We start from the raw sequence: 17,174 nt of genomic DNA, 5'->3' as shown, positions 1-17,174 counted from the left end.
TCTAAAACTGGTGTCATAACGTAATGATTCAATCACAATTTCAGAAACCCCACACACAAAGTAATGATTGAGCCACCAACCACTTTATCAGGCTTTCATTATATTTAAGAGTTTGAGGCTAATAGATCTGTAAAAACAGCTTCAGGAACAGGTTAAGAAAGAGTGAGATCCATTTAATAGGAAATAGGTTTATTACTAGACTGCAGGATGGGGAGAGAGCTCGAACAACTGTGAACCGCTGTTGTCCTTGCAACTCTCTCCAAATGAACAGTGGGTCAGTCTTTATATAGAAAAACAGGGTTTAGTATAGTTTCTATGACAACGACCAAACTTTGGGCAAAGTCTGATTAATCAGTGGCAAGTCTCCATGACAACGACCAAAGTTTGGGCAAAGTCTGATGAATCGCTGTCAAGTTTCTATGATTATGATGTTTCTATACTTACAAAAACTGATACAATATGAACAACCAATTGTCAAGCGTCTTTGTCATCTTATCTTACAATCTTATCTTACAGAGGCATCCAACTAAAGTACTCTGTTCTCTTTAAAAACTTCTTTTAGTACAGGTCAACGACACTTAGTGCTTCATTCACTACTAATCATTTCCATCTCTACTTGAGGAAGAGCTATTATACCCCTGCCACTCACACACAAGCCCTGAGATACAGCTCTCTGGTATAAAGGCGTTAATTGGTTAATTAGTACTGACAACCAATTAGGAGTACGCTGCTTGAGACGGCACATGATGTAAGCAAAAGTTAGCCAAGAGTGGCAGGCGCATGGGGAGTGGTGATTGATTATTGCATCCCGTCTGCTCATCATAGCTGCACCCTCCCTCCCCACCTCCATGTGTTGCGTACATGGTGGACAAAAGAATCCAAATAGTCTATTTCCATCTCAAAGAGTTAAGCCCCCAAGAAGCAGGGGTTAGTCGAGCAGCCACACAGTACCAGAATAGCCTCTAATCTTTCGAGCAAATAAGAAAACAATCGTGAAGAAAAAGAGAGACGTGGAGAGGGGATTCTCAAAAGATGTATTTAGTTATGTTAGGTAAAATGCTAATACATCCAATGAAGAAGGGAAGGGATTGGAAGACGCTTTTTAATTCTGCTTTTGTGCAACTTGCGTGCAGACGGGGCAGAGCGACATGACACTCACTTGATTGGGGTTCTTTACAAACTGCGTGCCCTTTAAATGACAGCTTTGCTCCCGCTTCCCCCCTACTTTTGTTGTGTATGCTGCACATGCACACTGTCTAATCCCCGCAGGCAACATGGTGCTAATTTGCATCTGATTGCTCCTTGGCTCACTTCTGAATGTGAGAGTTGGAATGTGTTGGCTTCCATGTGTGCCACCGTGAATACAAAAAGATGTGCAAGGAAGCATGTGAAATACAAAGCGTGATGAGAGACGAACAGAAAAAGACACACACTTGAAAAACTAATGAGTATATGATCATAAATGGACACCTCAATGTGTATCCTGCATTTTTTGCATGAGTTTTAGAATATGTTTTACAGCAGATATTTTAGGCAAATACAATGGAGCCTTGAATTTGCTTCATTCCCAGCAAAATCAACATGACTATTTAAAGTTGGTAGAGCTATTTAGGAGCTATGATTTTAAAAGGTGAGCTGACATGTGGTTTTTTTAAATAGTAATGTGGCATTATACACTGGGAAAGATGGTCCTTACCACTGGCTAGTTGGTAGTTACGAGTGCATCCTGTTGTCGATGCAGGAAAAAAATGGGAGACACGGATTTTGTTTGTTGTGCATCAAAATGCTGTCATTGTCATAAACATAAACAGTTAATAAGTCATTTGACGGTAGTATTCTAATCAGATTGCCAACCAAATGATTGCAAACATTTGATTAACTAATTACACTATTGTAAAAATTCAAATTGACGATACTTTATAGTTTTATATCAAACGCAACTTTTTGCTCACACACCGCTATCTCGGAAACTTGGGTCTCATAATATAATCTCAGTTCTGTTATGAAACGGCAAGCCGTTGAGACTAGATCCAAACACAAACTCTGGAGTGCAAAAAAACAAACAACTTTATTTCCAACACAAACAGCCCAACTGAGTCACCAAGTAAACCAAGAAAAGCAAACTGCCAACTAAGCACAAACAGAAATACCATCCTCTAAAAGGAGAACTCGGGAGGAATGTCAGCCACACATGATAGTAAGCAAAATGGAATAGTCCTGCAGCCATTGCCTGTGACACACGTTCTTAAATACCAAGTACTCCAAATGCACTTCCAACTCAGCCAACCGAGGTGCTGAAAAAAAGGATACAAGAGCCAGACAAAGACATGTTCTTCAGTAAAAAATAAAACTTGAGGGGGTGACAGGATTTTATTTCATATTATTATTATATATTTGCTTTCAATGAAAAATACTTTGCTCATTATCATTAGATTATTATTAGTTTCACATTATTATATATTTGCTTACACTTAAGAATATGCTTTGCTTTAATATTAAACTTAGTTTCATATAATAATAATCGGACATAGGCCCTGTCGTCATTATGAACAACACAAAAAGCCTACTTGTCATCACACGCAGAAACTGTGTGTGACGAAATTGGTGGTGCTTCTCCATAAGCTGCGTTTACTCGGCAAAAGACCTAAATAAGTGCAAGTGACGGACTTGTAATTTGGCATTCTGCTGTTGTGGATACAGGTCGCTTACCTCTCGCTTACCTCTCACTGTCTTTCACTTACCTTACTTCAGTCAGCTAGTAGGAGGCAGATCACCACCCAAACATCTTTTCATATATAATAATGTTTGCTTGCAACAAAGTAAATGCTTTGCTCCTGGGAACCGTAGTTAGACCAAAGAAAGAGAATCCAAAATGCCTTGGACTGCTTGGAGTGGACAAATCAAAGGAGATCCAAAATGCATTGAATTGCACATGGATCCACCACAGCCTCCACAAGACTTCCAGACTTTCATTTGTTTTAACGATTGATGTCTCACTTCTGTTTCCATCCCTCCCCTGAGAGTATAGACGTACATTGTAATCAGGGTCCTCGAATGTAAAAAAAACAACAGAAAATGTGTAAGGTCAAAACGGAGTTGGGACTTGGCCTCAACGGTTCATTCTCCTTGCAAGGGAAAGATTCCAGAAGACTGTCTTTTTCTCTTTATTTGTGTGTGCATTTGGAGAATGTCTATTGGTGAACCTATTAGGGGGCGTTCACATCCAATTTTTGACTCAACAATATGAGTGTTTACCAAAATTACAATACCACATTAAGCCCCATTATTACGTATTCTAATGTAAGAATACTTTTTCTATAAAAATATGATGTGTACAAAAAACATACCTGCCTCTGAATTTGATCACTATTTAGTCTCATACAAAAGTGAAGAGGAAAAATACGGTAAGTGATTGGGGTTTAGAAAATTAAAATCACAACACTGGAACAGGTGTGAGTGGTTAGTGCGTCGGCCTCACAGCTCTGGGGTCCTGGGTTCAAATCCAAGTCACCTGTGTGGAGTTTCCTCCGGGTACTCCGGTTTCCTCCCAACTTCCAAAAATAAGCATGGTAGGCTGATTGGACCCTCAAAATTGCCCTTAGGTCTGAGTGTGAGTGTGCATGGTTGTCCGTCTCCTTGTGCCCTGCGATCGGCTGGCCACCGATCCAGGGTGTCCTCTGCCTCTGGCCTGGAATCAGCTGGGATAGGCTCCAGCACCTCCTGCGACCCTAATGAGATTAAAGCGGTTCAGAAAATGAGATGAAGGAGAGACAACACTAGACCAGATACTTTTAGTTTCTGTAAAGGATACTTCTGTAGTGGAGTCGTTCATATATTCATATATATCTGTGACACCTGTAATTTTAACACATTTCAAAATTGTACATATTTTCTTTTCAATAGGCTTTCCAAAAAATAAATACATAAAAAAGAGATTGCAACGCTGCTTGATGGTTTCGAAGTTCACTTGTTTCATTTCGGAGCTGGCAGGCGCAGGCTCGATTCCCGCTGGTGGTAGTATATTTGTGAAAGTGGGGGGACATTTGTCTCTCTGTGTGCCCTATAGCTGACTGGGGACCTGCCTAGGGTTTATAGTCTGCCTTTCGCCCGAAGTCAGCTGGGATGGGCTCCGGCAACCCTTACAAGGATGCGCAGTACGGAAGATGAATGAATGGATAAATGGCAACATAACAGTCTGGGGAAAAAACACATGCAGTGGGAAAGTGTTCGAGGTTGAACACTGTGACAGATGCTTGTTTATGTCCATTCAGGTGTCTCCCATTTGACTTTGTGTGCCAGATGGGTTCTTTATAGAACATGCCAAGTGAAAATAGCTTCCACTGCAAGGCAAGTGTTGCTTCTGTATGCATGAGGAATTGGAGGAGGGAGACTAACAGGCCAGGAAGAGAATGGACAAAGAGAATAAGAAAATTTCCTTAAATACCATGACGGGGCCCCGGTAGCTCTCAAAATATATTTCAATAGGTGGGAGCCTCACTTTCAGAGCAATTCATATCCCATCTCACAATAATAAAAGGAGTGGTTGCTGAGGCTGTGGGGATGGAAGAATGGGGGACAAAGGATGCATGTGGCTTTGCCTCATTATGCAGCAGTTAGGTTTAGGTCTGTGCGGAGGAGTGGGGGTTAGGGGTCCCCACAGACGGGCTCAAGGGCCACGATCACGACATGCATCAAAGGGAGCCCCTGCCATGCCATTGTACCGTGACTACTAATGAGGGCCTCATATGCCTTTGATTAATCTGAGTGTTTCATATACAGCCAAATCCCATGTCACACATTCGTGGAAGACTGCAGCCATATGCATGCATGTGTGCGTGTTTCACCTGCTCTAGCTACGCGTTCTAGCAGGTGAGGCCGTAATTCATAGCAGCTTTCATTTTATGAATCCCCTCTTCTGCACAAAATATCTCGCGGGCTGACCTCAAATTAGAATACGATGAACTGTTAATACGCTTGGCAATCAGCTCTAACATTTAATAACGCTATCTTTTCTCCTTGCTTGCTAAAGGTCTGATCTGATAGAAAAACAATCACTAATCCGACACGCTAGGGGTGAGGGTTGGGTTATGAATAAAATCTTGTGAATTAAATTTAAGGAATTTATTAATAGGAATACGAAGAGGAATACAATTGTGATTGAGAGACCCATTGCACCAATTTCCTTTGTATTTCTGTCATTCACAATTCATCCTAATGAGCATCAATTTTCAAAAAATGCCTTCTTGATTAAGTGTTTAATTAAGGCAACCCAATCGCTCTTATCATTGCATTTCTGAAGCATGTCACTGCCTAGTTTGAGGCACATGGATGGAATGAATCAATGTAGAAACATAAATCTAAGGATGGATAACATCCTCCCTATTCAAATGTTTTGTCCTCTAGCTCAGCTGACACTGCACCTCTCTGCTCCCCGGACTCATTTCAGAGCCTATGGAAGATAAACAAGCCACAGAAACTACGGCACATACTAAATCACATCATTAATGTAGCCCATATATTGGACACCAAGATTTTCAACGGTCTAAGAATCTATATATAGGGTTTAGAGGTCTTTCTGAATTTCTCCCCCACCCCCTGCTTTCCTTCCCTAACTACCCCTCCTCACCGTAGCCCCGATTGGCTACAGTGAGGCTCATTTGCATGCCTATCCATATAAACCCTTTTGCTGAGACTGCAGCTCTCTTTGCTTTGAGAGCAGCACACCTGCAGTGGGGCAGAGTGAAACAAAGTAAGAAAGGGAGAGGAGCGCATCCTATATGCTGCACAGATTGACTTGTATATGGAACATTTATTACTCCAATTTTAAGTTTGAAGCTGATTAAGGAACTTTTTTCTTTCATAATACAAAATTGGACTCTGATAGAATGCTGCTGTTGGGTGCAGAAATGAGAGAAAAAAGATTGATGTTGTTCTTGCTCTCTTTAACAAGCCTGTCAGCCTTCACAAAGGCAAAGACAGTAAAATATCAGACCTTCGAGGAAGACGCCCCGGGCACAATTATTGGTAACTTAGCCAAGGACATCACCTCTGCTTCAGCATATTCTTTAGGGGGCTCCCAGTCCAATTTCAGGATGATGAAACAGTTCAACTCTTCTTTCATTTATCTGCGGGAAAGCAACGGGCAGCTGAGCATTGGGGAGAGGATAGACAGAGAGCTTATCTGCAAGCACACCCTGCAATGCCTCATCTCTTTTGACGTGGTAAGTTTCTCAAAGGAGCAATTCAAGCTCATCCATGTTGAAGTGGAGGTCCAGGACATCAATGACAATTCTCCGGTGTTCCCTCGCAAAGAATCGAGCATGGACATCTCAGAGAACACTGCTGTGGGGACACGCCTTCCTCTGGACTTTGCAGTGGATGAGGATGTGGGGGTGAACTACATCCAAAGCTACCAGATCTCAGTTAACAGCCACTTTTCAATCGATGTACTGAGCAGGGCTGACAGGGTTAAATATGCAGAGCTGGTTCTAATGAAAGAGCTGGACCGGGAGACTCAAGGTTCTTATGCGCTAGAGTTGATTGCCAAGGATGGCGGGAACCCGTCCCACTCCGGAACCACACGTGTCAACATCAGGGTTAAAGATTATAATGACAATAGCCCAATTTTTGACCGAAACAGCTTTGTGGTGGACTTGCCAGAAGACGCTCCAGTGGGTTCCCTCCTATTGGATCTAAATGCAGAGGACCCAGATGAAGGGCTAAATGGTGAGGTAGTGTACAGCTTTGGGAACCAGGTGCCCTTGGAAATCTGCCAAATCTTCAAAGTGGATAGAAAAAGCGGGAGGCTCACCCTGGAAAGCCCTATCGACTTTGAAAGTAAGAGCACGTATGAGTTTGACATTCAGGCAAGCGACCTCGGTATAAACCCCAGCCCGGCCCTTTGCAAAATTGTTGTTCAAGTCCAAGACGTGAATGATAATGCGCCTGAGATCTCCATTACGCCCATGACATCCATCGCCACTGGAATCGCCTACATCACTGAGTCTGCAGCCAGGGAGAGTTTTGTAGCTCTGGTTAGTACCTCAGACAGAGATTCTGGAGCCAATGGGCAAGTTCACTGCAGCCTCTACGGACACAATCACTTCAGACTGCAGCAAGCATATGAGGATAGCTTTATGATTGTGAGCACAAGCCGGTTAGACCGGGAAAAAATCCCTGAATATAACCTCACGGTCGTAGCTGAAGACCTGGGTTCTCCTCCTTTTAGAACCATTACCCAGTACACCGTCCGCCTCACCGACGAAAATGACAATGCCCCGATATTCAGTAAGTCTGTATATGATGTTTCTGTGGTGGAAAACAACGCACCTGGTGAATACCTCACCACAGTGGTGGCGCGAGACGTTGACATGGGGCCGAACGGAATGGTCACCTACAAATTAGCAGACACCTATTTCTTAGGCTCCCCTATTTCCACTTTTGTTTCACTGGATCCTGCCAGTGGGTCACTTTATGCATTACGTAGCTTCAATTACGAGGTGATGAAGCAATTGGAGCTCCAGATGATCGCGTGCGATGGTGGCTCCCCGCCCCTGACAGGAATTGCAAATATTTTCCTGAGGGTTATAGACCAAAATGACAATGCACCGGCCATCACCCACCCGGTGCTCAACAACAGATCGGCTGAAGTTCTCCTGCCCCGGGACGTGCCGGGTGGCTATGTTGTCACGCGACTAGAGGCCCTGGATGCAGATGAGGGCATTAACTCAGAGCTTTGTTTCGGGCTGACCACTGGTGAGCCCTCGGTTTTCTCCATCAATAAAGCCACAGGAGATATCTCCCTTAATCAGGGGCTCAGCCATGATGTGGATGACACCCTGAGTATCACCGTGACAGTGAGCGACAATGGCAGGCCAGTGCTCACATCCACCGCCACAATTCACTTTCTCATTATTGCTGGCTCCCCGCCGAGTGATGGCACCGTGTACCAGGCAGGTGGCAGGAGCGCCGTCCCCGCACAGTGGGGCCTGTCTGTGATTGTCATTGTTGTCATGGCAGGGAGCTGCACTCTCCTGCTAATCGCCATCATTCTCATCGCCACTACCTGCAACCGCCACAGAGGTGACAAGAATGTAGAGGACGGTGACTCTTATGGGGAGAAATACATGCTGGAGCGGGGCAAGAGCCACATAGCAGGAAATCCCCTTCTCCCCATGCACACGGCTGCAGGGCCACCAGGCTTTGAGGAACACTCGTTTAGTAGCCAGATCGAAGTCGGAGATAGTGACATGTGTTTGGTCTCGGAAGACAGCAGCAAGGTCCCCAGTGTTTACAACTCAGAGACAAACAGCAAGCTAAGAGGGAATAAACTTGAGGTGAGTGGAACATATGGACCATTAGTATTTAAAAAAAAACAATTAAGCTTTGGAAATGCGTCATGAATTCTCAATTGTAGTCTCTTAAATGCCTTAGAGAAAGAATGTGCTGGATTTCTATACCTGCCAAAAGACTGATTGTCAACCAGTGTGTACTCTTCCACTAGATCACACTTGATCCCAGTTAGTTTATGCAAAATTTTACTCATATTTCTATCTCTTGTTCAGGGATATTCCACATTGCCTGGATATGGTAACGGAAAGGAGGCTGTGAGGCCGATCACCAACTGGAAGGGGAACTCTTACACCATCATCTCCGCTAAGGACCCTGCCTTCAGTGGAAAAGATAGTGGCAAAGGGGACAGTGACTTCAATGACAGTGATGGCGATGGTGATGTGAGCGGAAACACAGGCCAGAAGAAAGATGCCACACCCGCTCCTTCGATGGGTGGCCAAAATGGTAAGGAGGGGAGGACAAAGGTACACTTTAACCTTCAAGGTATCTGTCTCCTGAAGTGTAGCTGTGTAAAGCTGGCAGTTACATGCAAGGTTTCAAAGAAACATCAACATTACTCAAACACCCATTAGCCCAATGCACATTGTAATAGCCCCTAAATCAATGTAATCCTACTTAGTTGTTCGTATTGATGAGTTTAGTTATCCTTAACATCTGTGGACTCTCACTCAGATTCTAAGCTAACTAACTGTTAGTGGGGGTCTGATAAAATATTAGTAATCACTTTAATCATATTATTATTGGCAATCAATGTTACACCAGCTTCTAACACTTCTCTTTCTCTTGCTCCATCTCTCTTTTTTTAGCATTGTGGGCTTGCACCAGTGAGTGCAAGGTTCTAGGTCATTCAGATCACTGTTGGAGCCCCTTTGCAGTGAGAGCCAATGTAGCCCCCTCACAGGCTCCAACTGTCTCCTCCTTCAGCGGTCAGTCCAAGACATCTTCCTTGCCTCGGGACCCCAATTGCAAGGACAACTACTACCATGCCCACATTCCCAAAACTGTGGGCCTGCAGAGTGTGTATGAAAAAGTGCTAGACAAGGGAGTATGACTATGTCATGATCACTCCCACGAGGCCCGGGAGGGTTCAGGAGGTCTGCAGTTAAGTAACTATCCCTGTATACACACACCCAGCCCAACACACTGTAACAAGAATATTGACAGAATTAAAGACTCCACATACGTATGCTCTCAGATTTTATTGAATCCGATAATAATTTATGATTCCCTGACAATGAAGTGTTAAAAAAAAGATTTGGGCACATATCCTCATATTTCCGCATATTGGTTTAATGTTGAAAAACAAGTCAATTCAATCAATGAGATGTTATTTGTTCATCATGAACTGTATTATATGCAAGTTTTGTACATGCAGAGATTTTTATTTTATCTATAAAAGCCAAAGTCAAGCAGACCAGTGTAAAAATGCAACTCTTTAAGTATGCTTTTCTTGAGAACTACAACATTATGAAAAAGTTGATGAAAACATTACATTTTCTGATTGTACATTTAAATACGTGTACAGCTTTTGCATGATGACAAAGTTTTGACAGAAAATAAACTTTGAACTACAGTAATCTCGATTCTCGCAACTTCACTACTCTGTGATTTTTTCTGCTATTAATTTTTATTTTTTACTTCAATGCTGAGTCCTAGTAGCAAGAGTTGCTTCTGCTTACAAGTTTCAGTGTAGATTTTCAATTTTTTATGAACTTACGATTTTTTTTAACTTCAGTGCTGAGTCCTAGTAGCAAGAGTCCGCTGAATCCGTACACGGAAGCCACGCTGAATATAAAAAGCGGAAGCCACTCTTGCTACTAGGACTCAGCACTGAAGTAATTATTTTTTTATTTTTGTAATAGGTGTGACCCTACTTCGCCATTTTTCAATTATTGCGGCCATGTCTGGTCAACATTAACTGCGATATTGGAGGGGAATGGGGCAGCCTGGCAGCTTGAGTGGTTAGCACGTCTGCCTCACAGCTCTGGGGTCTTGGGTTTAAATCCAGGTCGGTCCACCTGAGTGGAGTTTGAATGTTCTCCCCGGGCCTGCGTGGGTTTTCTCCAGATACTCCGGTTTCTTACCACATTCCAAAAACATGCATGGTAGGCGGATTGGACACTCTTAAGTTGCCCCTAGGTATGAATGTGAGCGTGAATGGTTGTCCGTTTCCACGTGCCCTGCGATCGGTTGGCCACCAATTCAGGGTGTGCCCGACTCTGCCCCGATGTAAACTGAGATAGGCTCCAGCACCCCCCAACCCTAGTGAGAATAAAGCGGTTCAGAAAATGATTGAATGGATGAATACTGCACTATGTGTCTTTAGCAGGAGAACAGCCAACAGGTGCCGCTCTTTTGGAGCACTATGATGATGTCCTTACCTTTCAGTGTATTTTTGAATTTTGCATAAAAATATGTATGTCCCCATAAATCATTAGCACAAAAATCAACAAAATATTACATTGATTTCAAATTTGAAGTTGGTATGATATGAATGAATCACAACTCCATGAAAAATACACAACGAAGCCATCTACTTATCCAAAATGTACAGGCTTTTCATAGCTCACCTATAATTATGACTCATGCTGATAATGTGTAGGGCCTGAACATACATCTTTAAATAGTAGGTCAAATCTATTCATTGTTAAGTAACACTGAGCTTAACAACCGTGGCTCCTGGGTGTCTCTGTAAAAGGGGATCTTGGAAGTGAAAAACAAAAAAAATGGTCAACAATACTGGGACCGAAAGTCTGCGGCTACCTCAATCCTCTCCTGAGAGAAAAAGAGAGAGAGGAGGGAAAGAGAAAGGGAGAGAGTGCGAGGGAGGCACAGAGAGATAGACTTAGAGAGAGCAAGAGACAGAGAAGGGGAGAGAGATACTGAGAGAGCGAGAGGGAGAGAGAGGGAAAGATGGAGAAAAAGCGAGAGCGAGAGATGGAGAGAGGGGGGTAGGGGATAGAGAGGGTAGGGGAGAGAGAGGGAAAGAGGGGAAAGCGAGTGGGAGGGAGACTGAGGGAGGAACAGAGAGAGATAGAGCGAGAGAGGAGAGGGAGAGAGAGAGAGGGAGAGAGAGAGGGGGGGAGAGAGAGAGAGAAAGAAAAAAGAGAGAGAGAAAGAAAAAAGGAGGAGGGAGAGAGGGTAAGAGAGAGGAAGAGAGGCAGAGGGGGAAGAGAGATAAATAGAGTGAGGGATGGCGCCATTGAGCAAGTCTTAAGGGGATCCTCAGGTGTTAGTCTCAAGTAATGGCCAGGAACTCTGCGAAAGATCACTTTGGCAGGATCAGGTGGACGCACAGCATTTCATGCCTCCAGTAAGCAACTACTCATTCAGGCAAAATTGTTCAGCCAACACTGGCTTCTGCTTCAAGTACTAATTGCCACACTTTCTAATCCATCGTATGTAAAACCTATTATTCTTGCTCATTATTTTTGCAGGAGTATTCGGCCGTGACGGTGAAGCCCACACCCAGCGGGTGCGCTCTTTAGGCCGGGATCGCGTTGCTCATTGCCGGTAGCCTGCTGGTCCTCTTGGGGACCGTGGGAGCATTTTACTTCTGGAACAATATAGAAAAACACGTGAGACAGCTGTTTTAATGAGTTGAATGTGTCCTATGATGGGGTGCTTTAATGGTACATTAGTCAGCTTTGCCAGACAATTCAATTAGGTTCCAGCAGCAAATAGGAACAGCAGCTTTAAAACGCAAACAGAACCAGTAAGACTTCCAAGGCAAAAGGCACATATATCGCCAGTGGAATCAGTGGAATTGGAAATAACAGAGGGAAAGGCTTCAAACTAGAGGATTTTTTTGGCGTCCCTGAAAACTGTTCAAAGTTAAACAAGACAGGCCACGAATGAATGGAGCTCTTGTTAATATGTAGAGGATCCTGGTAGGAGAGGTTGGGGTAGGGGGGCTTGCTTCTCTGGTCCGTCTGATGCTCCAGGGGCAAGAGGTGTGTGAGAAAAGGAGTGAAGTAATTTATTTTCTATGAATTTTCAATTTTAAACCAAAAGCTTAATTGGTTAGAAAGGTATTGATTTCATGCATTGGAAATATTGAACAAATATTAAATGGAAGGCGGCCCAGTGGAGCGAGTGGTTAACGCGTCAGTCTCACAGCTCTGGGGTCCTGGGTTCGAATCCAGGTCATGTCCACCTGTGTGGAATTTGCACGTTCTCCCCTTGAGATGAGATATTACATGGATTAACAGCCATGGGTTTCTGGCCACATTCTTGCAGCCTGACTATTAATAAACTTTACACTATTTAGTCTCATCTCATTTTCTGAACCGCTTTATCCTCATTAGGGTCGCGGGCGGTGCTGGAGCCAATCCCAGCTGTCTCCGGGACAGAGTCAGGGGGCATCCTGAATCAGTGGCGAGCCGATCGCAGGGCACAATGAGACGGACAACCATGCACACTCACGCTCATACCTAGGTGCAAATTAAAGGGTCCAATCAACCTACCATGCATGTTTTTGGAATGTGGGAGGAAACTGGAGTACCCGAAGGAAACCCACGCAGGCCCGGGGAGAACATGCAAACTCCACACAGGTGGACCTGGACTTGAACCCAGGACCCCAGAGCTGTGATGCCGACGCGCTAACCACTCGTGCCCTACACTATTTAGTAAATTTTTGATTGATCATATACAAATACAATTCCTCAAAAATGCAACTTATACCGTTTGCTTATTTATGCAGGTCTACAATGTTCACTACAGCATGAGCATCACTGGCAAAGTGGAGGAGGGCACGATGGAGATCGACACAGAAAACAACATGGAAAAGTTCAGCACTGGCAGCGGAGCGGAAGGAGCCGTTGAGGTCCACGATTTTGAGATTGTAAGCAAACTCTTCAGGGCACTTATATGCAGAAATAAATAACCAGTACCCACCTGGAGCCTCATCTCACTTTCTTCCTCTTGTCCGAAGTCAGGTCGCAGCTTCACCAGGGAAGCCCAGACTTCCCTCTCCCCAGCCACTTCATCCGACTCTTCTGGGAGTATCCTAAGGTGTTCCCGAACCAGCCGGGAGACATAGTTTCTCTAGCGTGTCCGAGGACGGCCCCCGTGGCCTCCTCCCAGTGGGACATGGCTGGAAGACCTCACCATGGCGGCGTCCAAGGGACATCCTGATCAGATGCCCAAGCCAACTCATCTGACTCTTCTCAATCTTGAGGAGCAGCAGCTCTACTCTGAGCCCCTCCTGGATGACTGAGCTTCTCACCTTATCTCTAAGAGAGAGCCCGGACACCCTGCAGAGGAAACTCATTTCAGCCGATTGTATCCTGGATCTTGTTCTTTCGGTCACGACCCACAGGTCATGACCATAGATGAGCGTGGGAACGTAGATCGACCGGTAAATAGTTTCACATTTTGGCTAAGCTCCTTTTGCACCACAAAGGACCGATGCAGAGTCCATATCACTGCAGATGCTGCACCGATCCGCCCGTCAATCACCCGCTCCATTCTTCCCTCAATCATGAACAAGACCACAAGATACATAAACTGTTCCACTTGGGGAAGGACCTCATCCCTGACCCAGAGAGGGAATGTCACATTTCTCTGACTGAGGACAATGTTCTCAGATTTGGAGACGCTGTTTCTCAATACGACCGGCTCACTCGGATTTGAATCGTTCCGGGGAGAGTTGTAGATCACGGCTTGATGAAGCCAACAGAACCACATAATCTGCAAAAAGCAAAAATGCAATACTGAAGCCACCAAAACAGACCTCCTCAACACCACAGCCCAGGTCTCACTATCATTGCCCTCGTGAGCATTGAAGTCCCCCAGCAGAATGAGGGAGTACCCCGAAGGAGCTCTCTCCAGCACCCCTTCCAAGGACTCCAAAAAGGCAGGGTACTCCGAAGTGCCGTTTGGTGCAGTCGCAAAAACAGTAGTCAGATCCCGTCTCCCCACCTGAAGGCAGAGGGATGCTACCCTCTCATCTACCAGCACCGATCTGCATGTCAATCCCCCGCTCCATTCTTCCCTCAATCATGAACAAGACCACAAGATACATAAACTGCTCCACTTGGGGAAGGACCTCATCCCTGACCCGGAGAGGGCATGTCACATTTCTCTGACTGAGGACCATGTTCTCAGATTTGGAGACGCTGTTTCTCAATACGACCGGCTCACTCGGATTTGAATCGTTCCGGGGAGAGTTGTAGATCACGGCTTGATGAAGCCAACAGAACCACATCATCAGCAAAAAGCAAGAATGCAAAACTGAAGCCACCAAAACAGACCTCCTCAACACCACAGCCCAGGTCTCACTATCATTGCCCTCGTGAGCATTGAAGTCCCCCAGCAGAATGAGGGAGTACCCCGAAGGAGCTCTCTCCAGCACCCCTTCCAAGGACTCCAAAAAGGCAGGGTACTCCGAAGTGTCGTTTGTCAGATCCCGTCTTCCCACCTGAAGGCACAGGGATGCTACCCTCTCATCTAGGGTCTAGGCCCGGCCACGAGGCGCTCGCCATCATGCTCCTCCTCCAGGCCAGGCTCCAGAGTGGGGCCCCGGTCATCCGCCTCTGAGTGAGGGAAAACACAGTACAATAGTGTTGCTCATCATAAGAGGTCTTCTGAGTGATGCTTTGATTGGTCCCTCACCTCGGACCAGTTTGCCATGGGTGACCCTACCAGGGGCACAAGGCCCCAGACAACTAAGCTCCAAGGATCATTGGGACACGCAAACCCCACCACCATAAGGTGATGACTCATTGGGGGGTGCTGGAGCCTATTCCAGCTAACTACGGGCACCAGGTGGCGGACACCCTGAATCGGTGGCCAGCAATTGCAGGGCACAAGGAGACAACCAACCACGCTGACACTCATACCTCAGGACAAATTAGAGTGTTCAACCAGCCTACTATGCATGTCTGGAAACTGGAGTACCCAGAGAAAGCCCACGCCAGCCCGGGGAGAACATGCTAACTCCACACAATGAGGACTCACATGGGATCGAACCAACAAACCCAGAACTGTGAGGCCGACGTGCTTGCCGGGCCGAGTTAAACATTTTCACAGTTTATTGTGATATTTTAGTGCATGTGACTGAACAGGAGGTATAAAAAATCTTGCTTTTCTCCACCAGGGAATCACTGGAATCCGTTTTTCAGAGGTTGAGAAGTGCTTCATCAAGACCCAGGTGAAGGCGCGTCTCTCTGATGTCGAGGGTCTTGACAAGGACTCGATGACCTACAACTTGGTGGGTTAGCTTTAGTATCTGAACATGCTTCTAAATAACGTATTTACTCGCATATAAGCCGCACCGTCAAAATTGTTTATTTTACAATTTCTTGCATATAAGTCGCGCCCTGATTCCCAATTTTCACCTCCATATTCATCATTTTAATAGGGAGTACAAATGTGTTACTTTGAAGGGAAAATCATCACATGGTATTTCTGAGATACTGTATGAATCAAAAGCACATTATTAGGGTCCACATCATCACAAAGTTAATATGCATGTCTTTGTAAATGCAAAATATAAAATTATTCAATTTGAAAAAATAAATAAGTCTATCTTAATGAGAACCTGATGCTTTCTAATGAAATTAAAATTTTCTTACCAGAAGTTTAATTTGTTGTAGCAGCTACATTGCTTCTAATGTCAAATTATCTCAATTATTTTCATGGTTCATTCTACTGCAATAGTTGTCACTTTCCAACAAGAAATACAACGGAAAAAAATAAAAGTGGAATTATGTTCTATTTCCAAATCAAAGCTGTGAGCGTAAATGGTTGTTTGTCTCCTTGTGCCCTGCAATTGGCTGGCCACCAATTCAGGGTAGGTACGAAGTCAGCCGGGATAGGCTCCAGCACCCCCTGTGGCCCTAGTGAGGATAAAGCGGTTCAGAAAATGAGATGAGAAGAGATGCTGAAATGAGTTTCTACAGCCGTCATGCAAGCCATAATCACTAGTTATACACCTTAAACTGCACAACACTCTATAAGCAAGGTGTGTCCCCATTAGCCCTTGCGCCTGAGAATCCACTATGAGGAGCATCACGTGGCCACATGGCACTAACATGAGTGCCTTTGAGAGAATTAAAGAGATTTGAGTTACAACAACCCCTTCAACGAATGCATGATTAAAGTGAGGTGCTTTTGATTTGTTATTGCTTGGTTTTCTTTTGTGACATTTTAATGGTTTAATAAATAGTTTTCTTGAATTTTTGCTTTGTTTTTGTTCAAACATACATACGTACATGCATTTGCATAAATATTTCATACAAAATTGGAATACTTTTATAACTTTAAAGGACTTATAATGGCTAGCATTGAAGATTGTGGAATGAATTATGCTGATTACAATGTCAAATGGAATATAATTGTTAGGAAACAAGTTCTGGGACCAATTAATTTTATAACTTGAGCTCAATCAGTCTACCATGCATGTCTTTAAAATGTGGGGGGAAACTGGAGTACCCGGAGAAAACCCATGCAAACTCCAAACAGGTGGACCGACCTGGATTTGAACCCAGGTCTCCCACTGTGAGGCCGATGCGCTATCGTTGCAGCATTTCCTTTTAATATTTAAGAGCTATACCTCTTTAGTCCAAATCTGCTCAAATCAGAAAAATCAACCCCAAAAACTCTCTCGCTCCCGTTCTCTCGCTCCGCTCTCTTTCTCGCTCCCGCCCCCTCTCGCGCCCGCTCGCTTGCTCTCTCGCCCTCGCTTGCTCTCTCGCCCTCGCTTGCTCCCTCGCCCTCGCTTGCTCCCTCGCCCCCGCGCTCCCTCGCCCCCGCGCTCCCTCGCCCCCGCGCTCCCTCGCCCCCGCGCTCCCTCGCGCCCGCGCTCCCTCGCGCCCGCG

The 17,174-nt window shown here is 44.9% G+C and overlaps 2 protein-coding genes across 2 annotated transcripts; both read left to right on the top strand.

Annotated features, from left to right (window-relative positions):
* The first annotated feature begins 5,719 nt into the window (after positions 1-5,719).
* On the top strand, positions 5,720-9,919 carry LOC144085770 (protocadherin-8-like). The gene is made up of 3 exons (XM_077615403.1): positions 5,720-8,336; positions 8,565-8,796; positions 9,159-9,919. The coding sequence occupies exons 1-3, from the start codon at positions 5,886-5,888 to the stop codon at positions 9,401-9,403; spliced, it is 2,928 nt and encodes a 975-aa protein (XP_077471529.1). The 5' UTR covers positions 5,720-5,885; the 3' UTR covers positions 9,404-9,919.
* A 1,737-nt stretch (positions 9,920-11,656) lies between these two features.
* LOC144085887 (leukocyte cell-derived chemotaxin 1-like) lies at positions 11,657-16,084 on the top strand. The gene is given in 4 exon segments (XM_077615562.1): positions 11,657-11,665; positions 11,790-11,930; positions 13,055-13,195; positions 15,452-16,084. Coding segments are annotated over 4 exon segments (414 nt in total). The 3' UTR covers positions 15,575-16,084.
* The last annotated feature ends 1,090 nt before the right edge of the window (positions 16,085-17,174 follow it).

Source organism: Stigmatopora argus, chromosome 12 (assembly GCF_051989625.1).
Source record: "Stigmatopora argus isolate UIUO_Sarg chromosome 12, RoL_Sarg_1.0, whole genome shotgun sequence".
In the NCBI taxonomy this organism is placed as follows: Eukaryota; Metazoa; Chordata; class Actinopteri; order Syngnathiformes; family Syngnathidae; genus Stigmatopora; species Stigmatopora argus.
The sequence above is the reverse complement of the archived record's forward strand: the minus strand, read 5'-3'. Positions and strand labels throughout refer to the sequence as shown.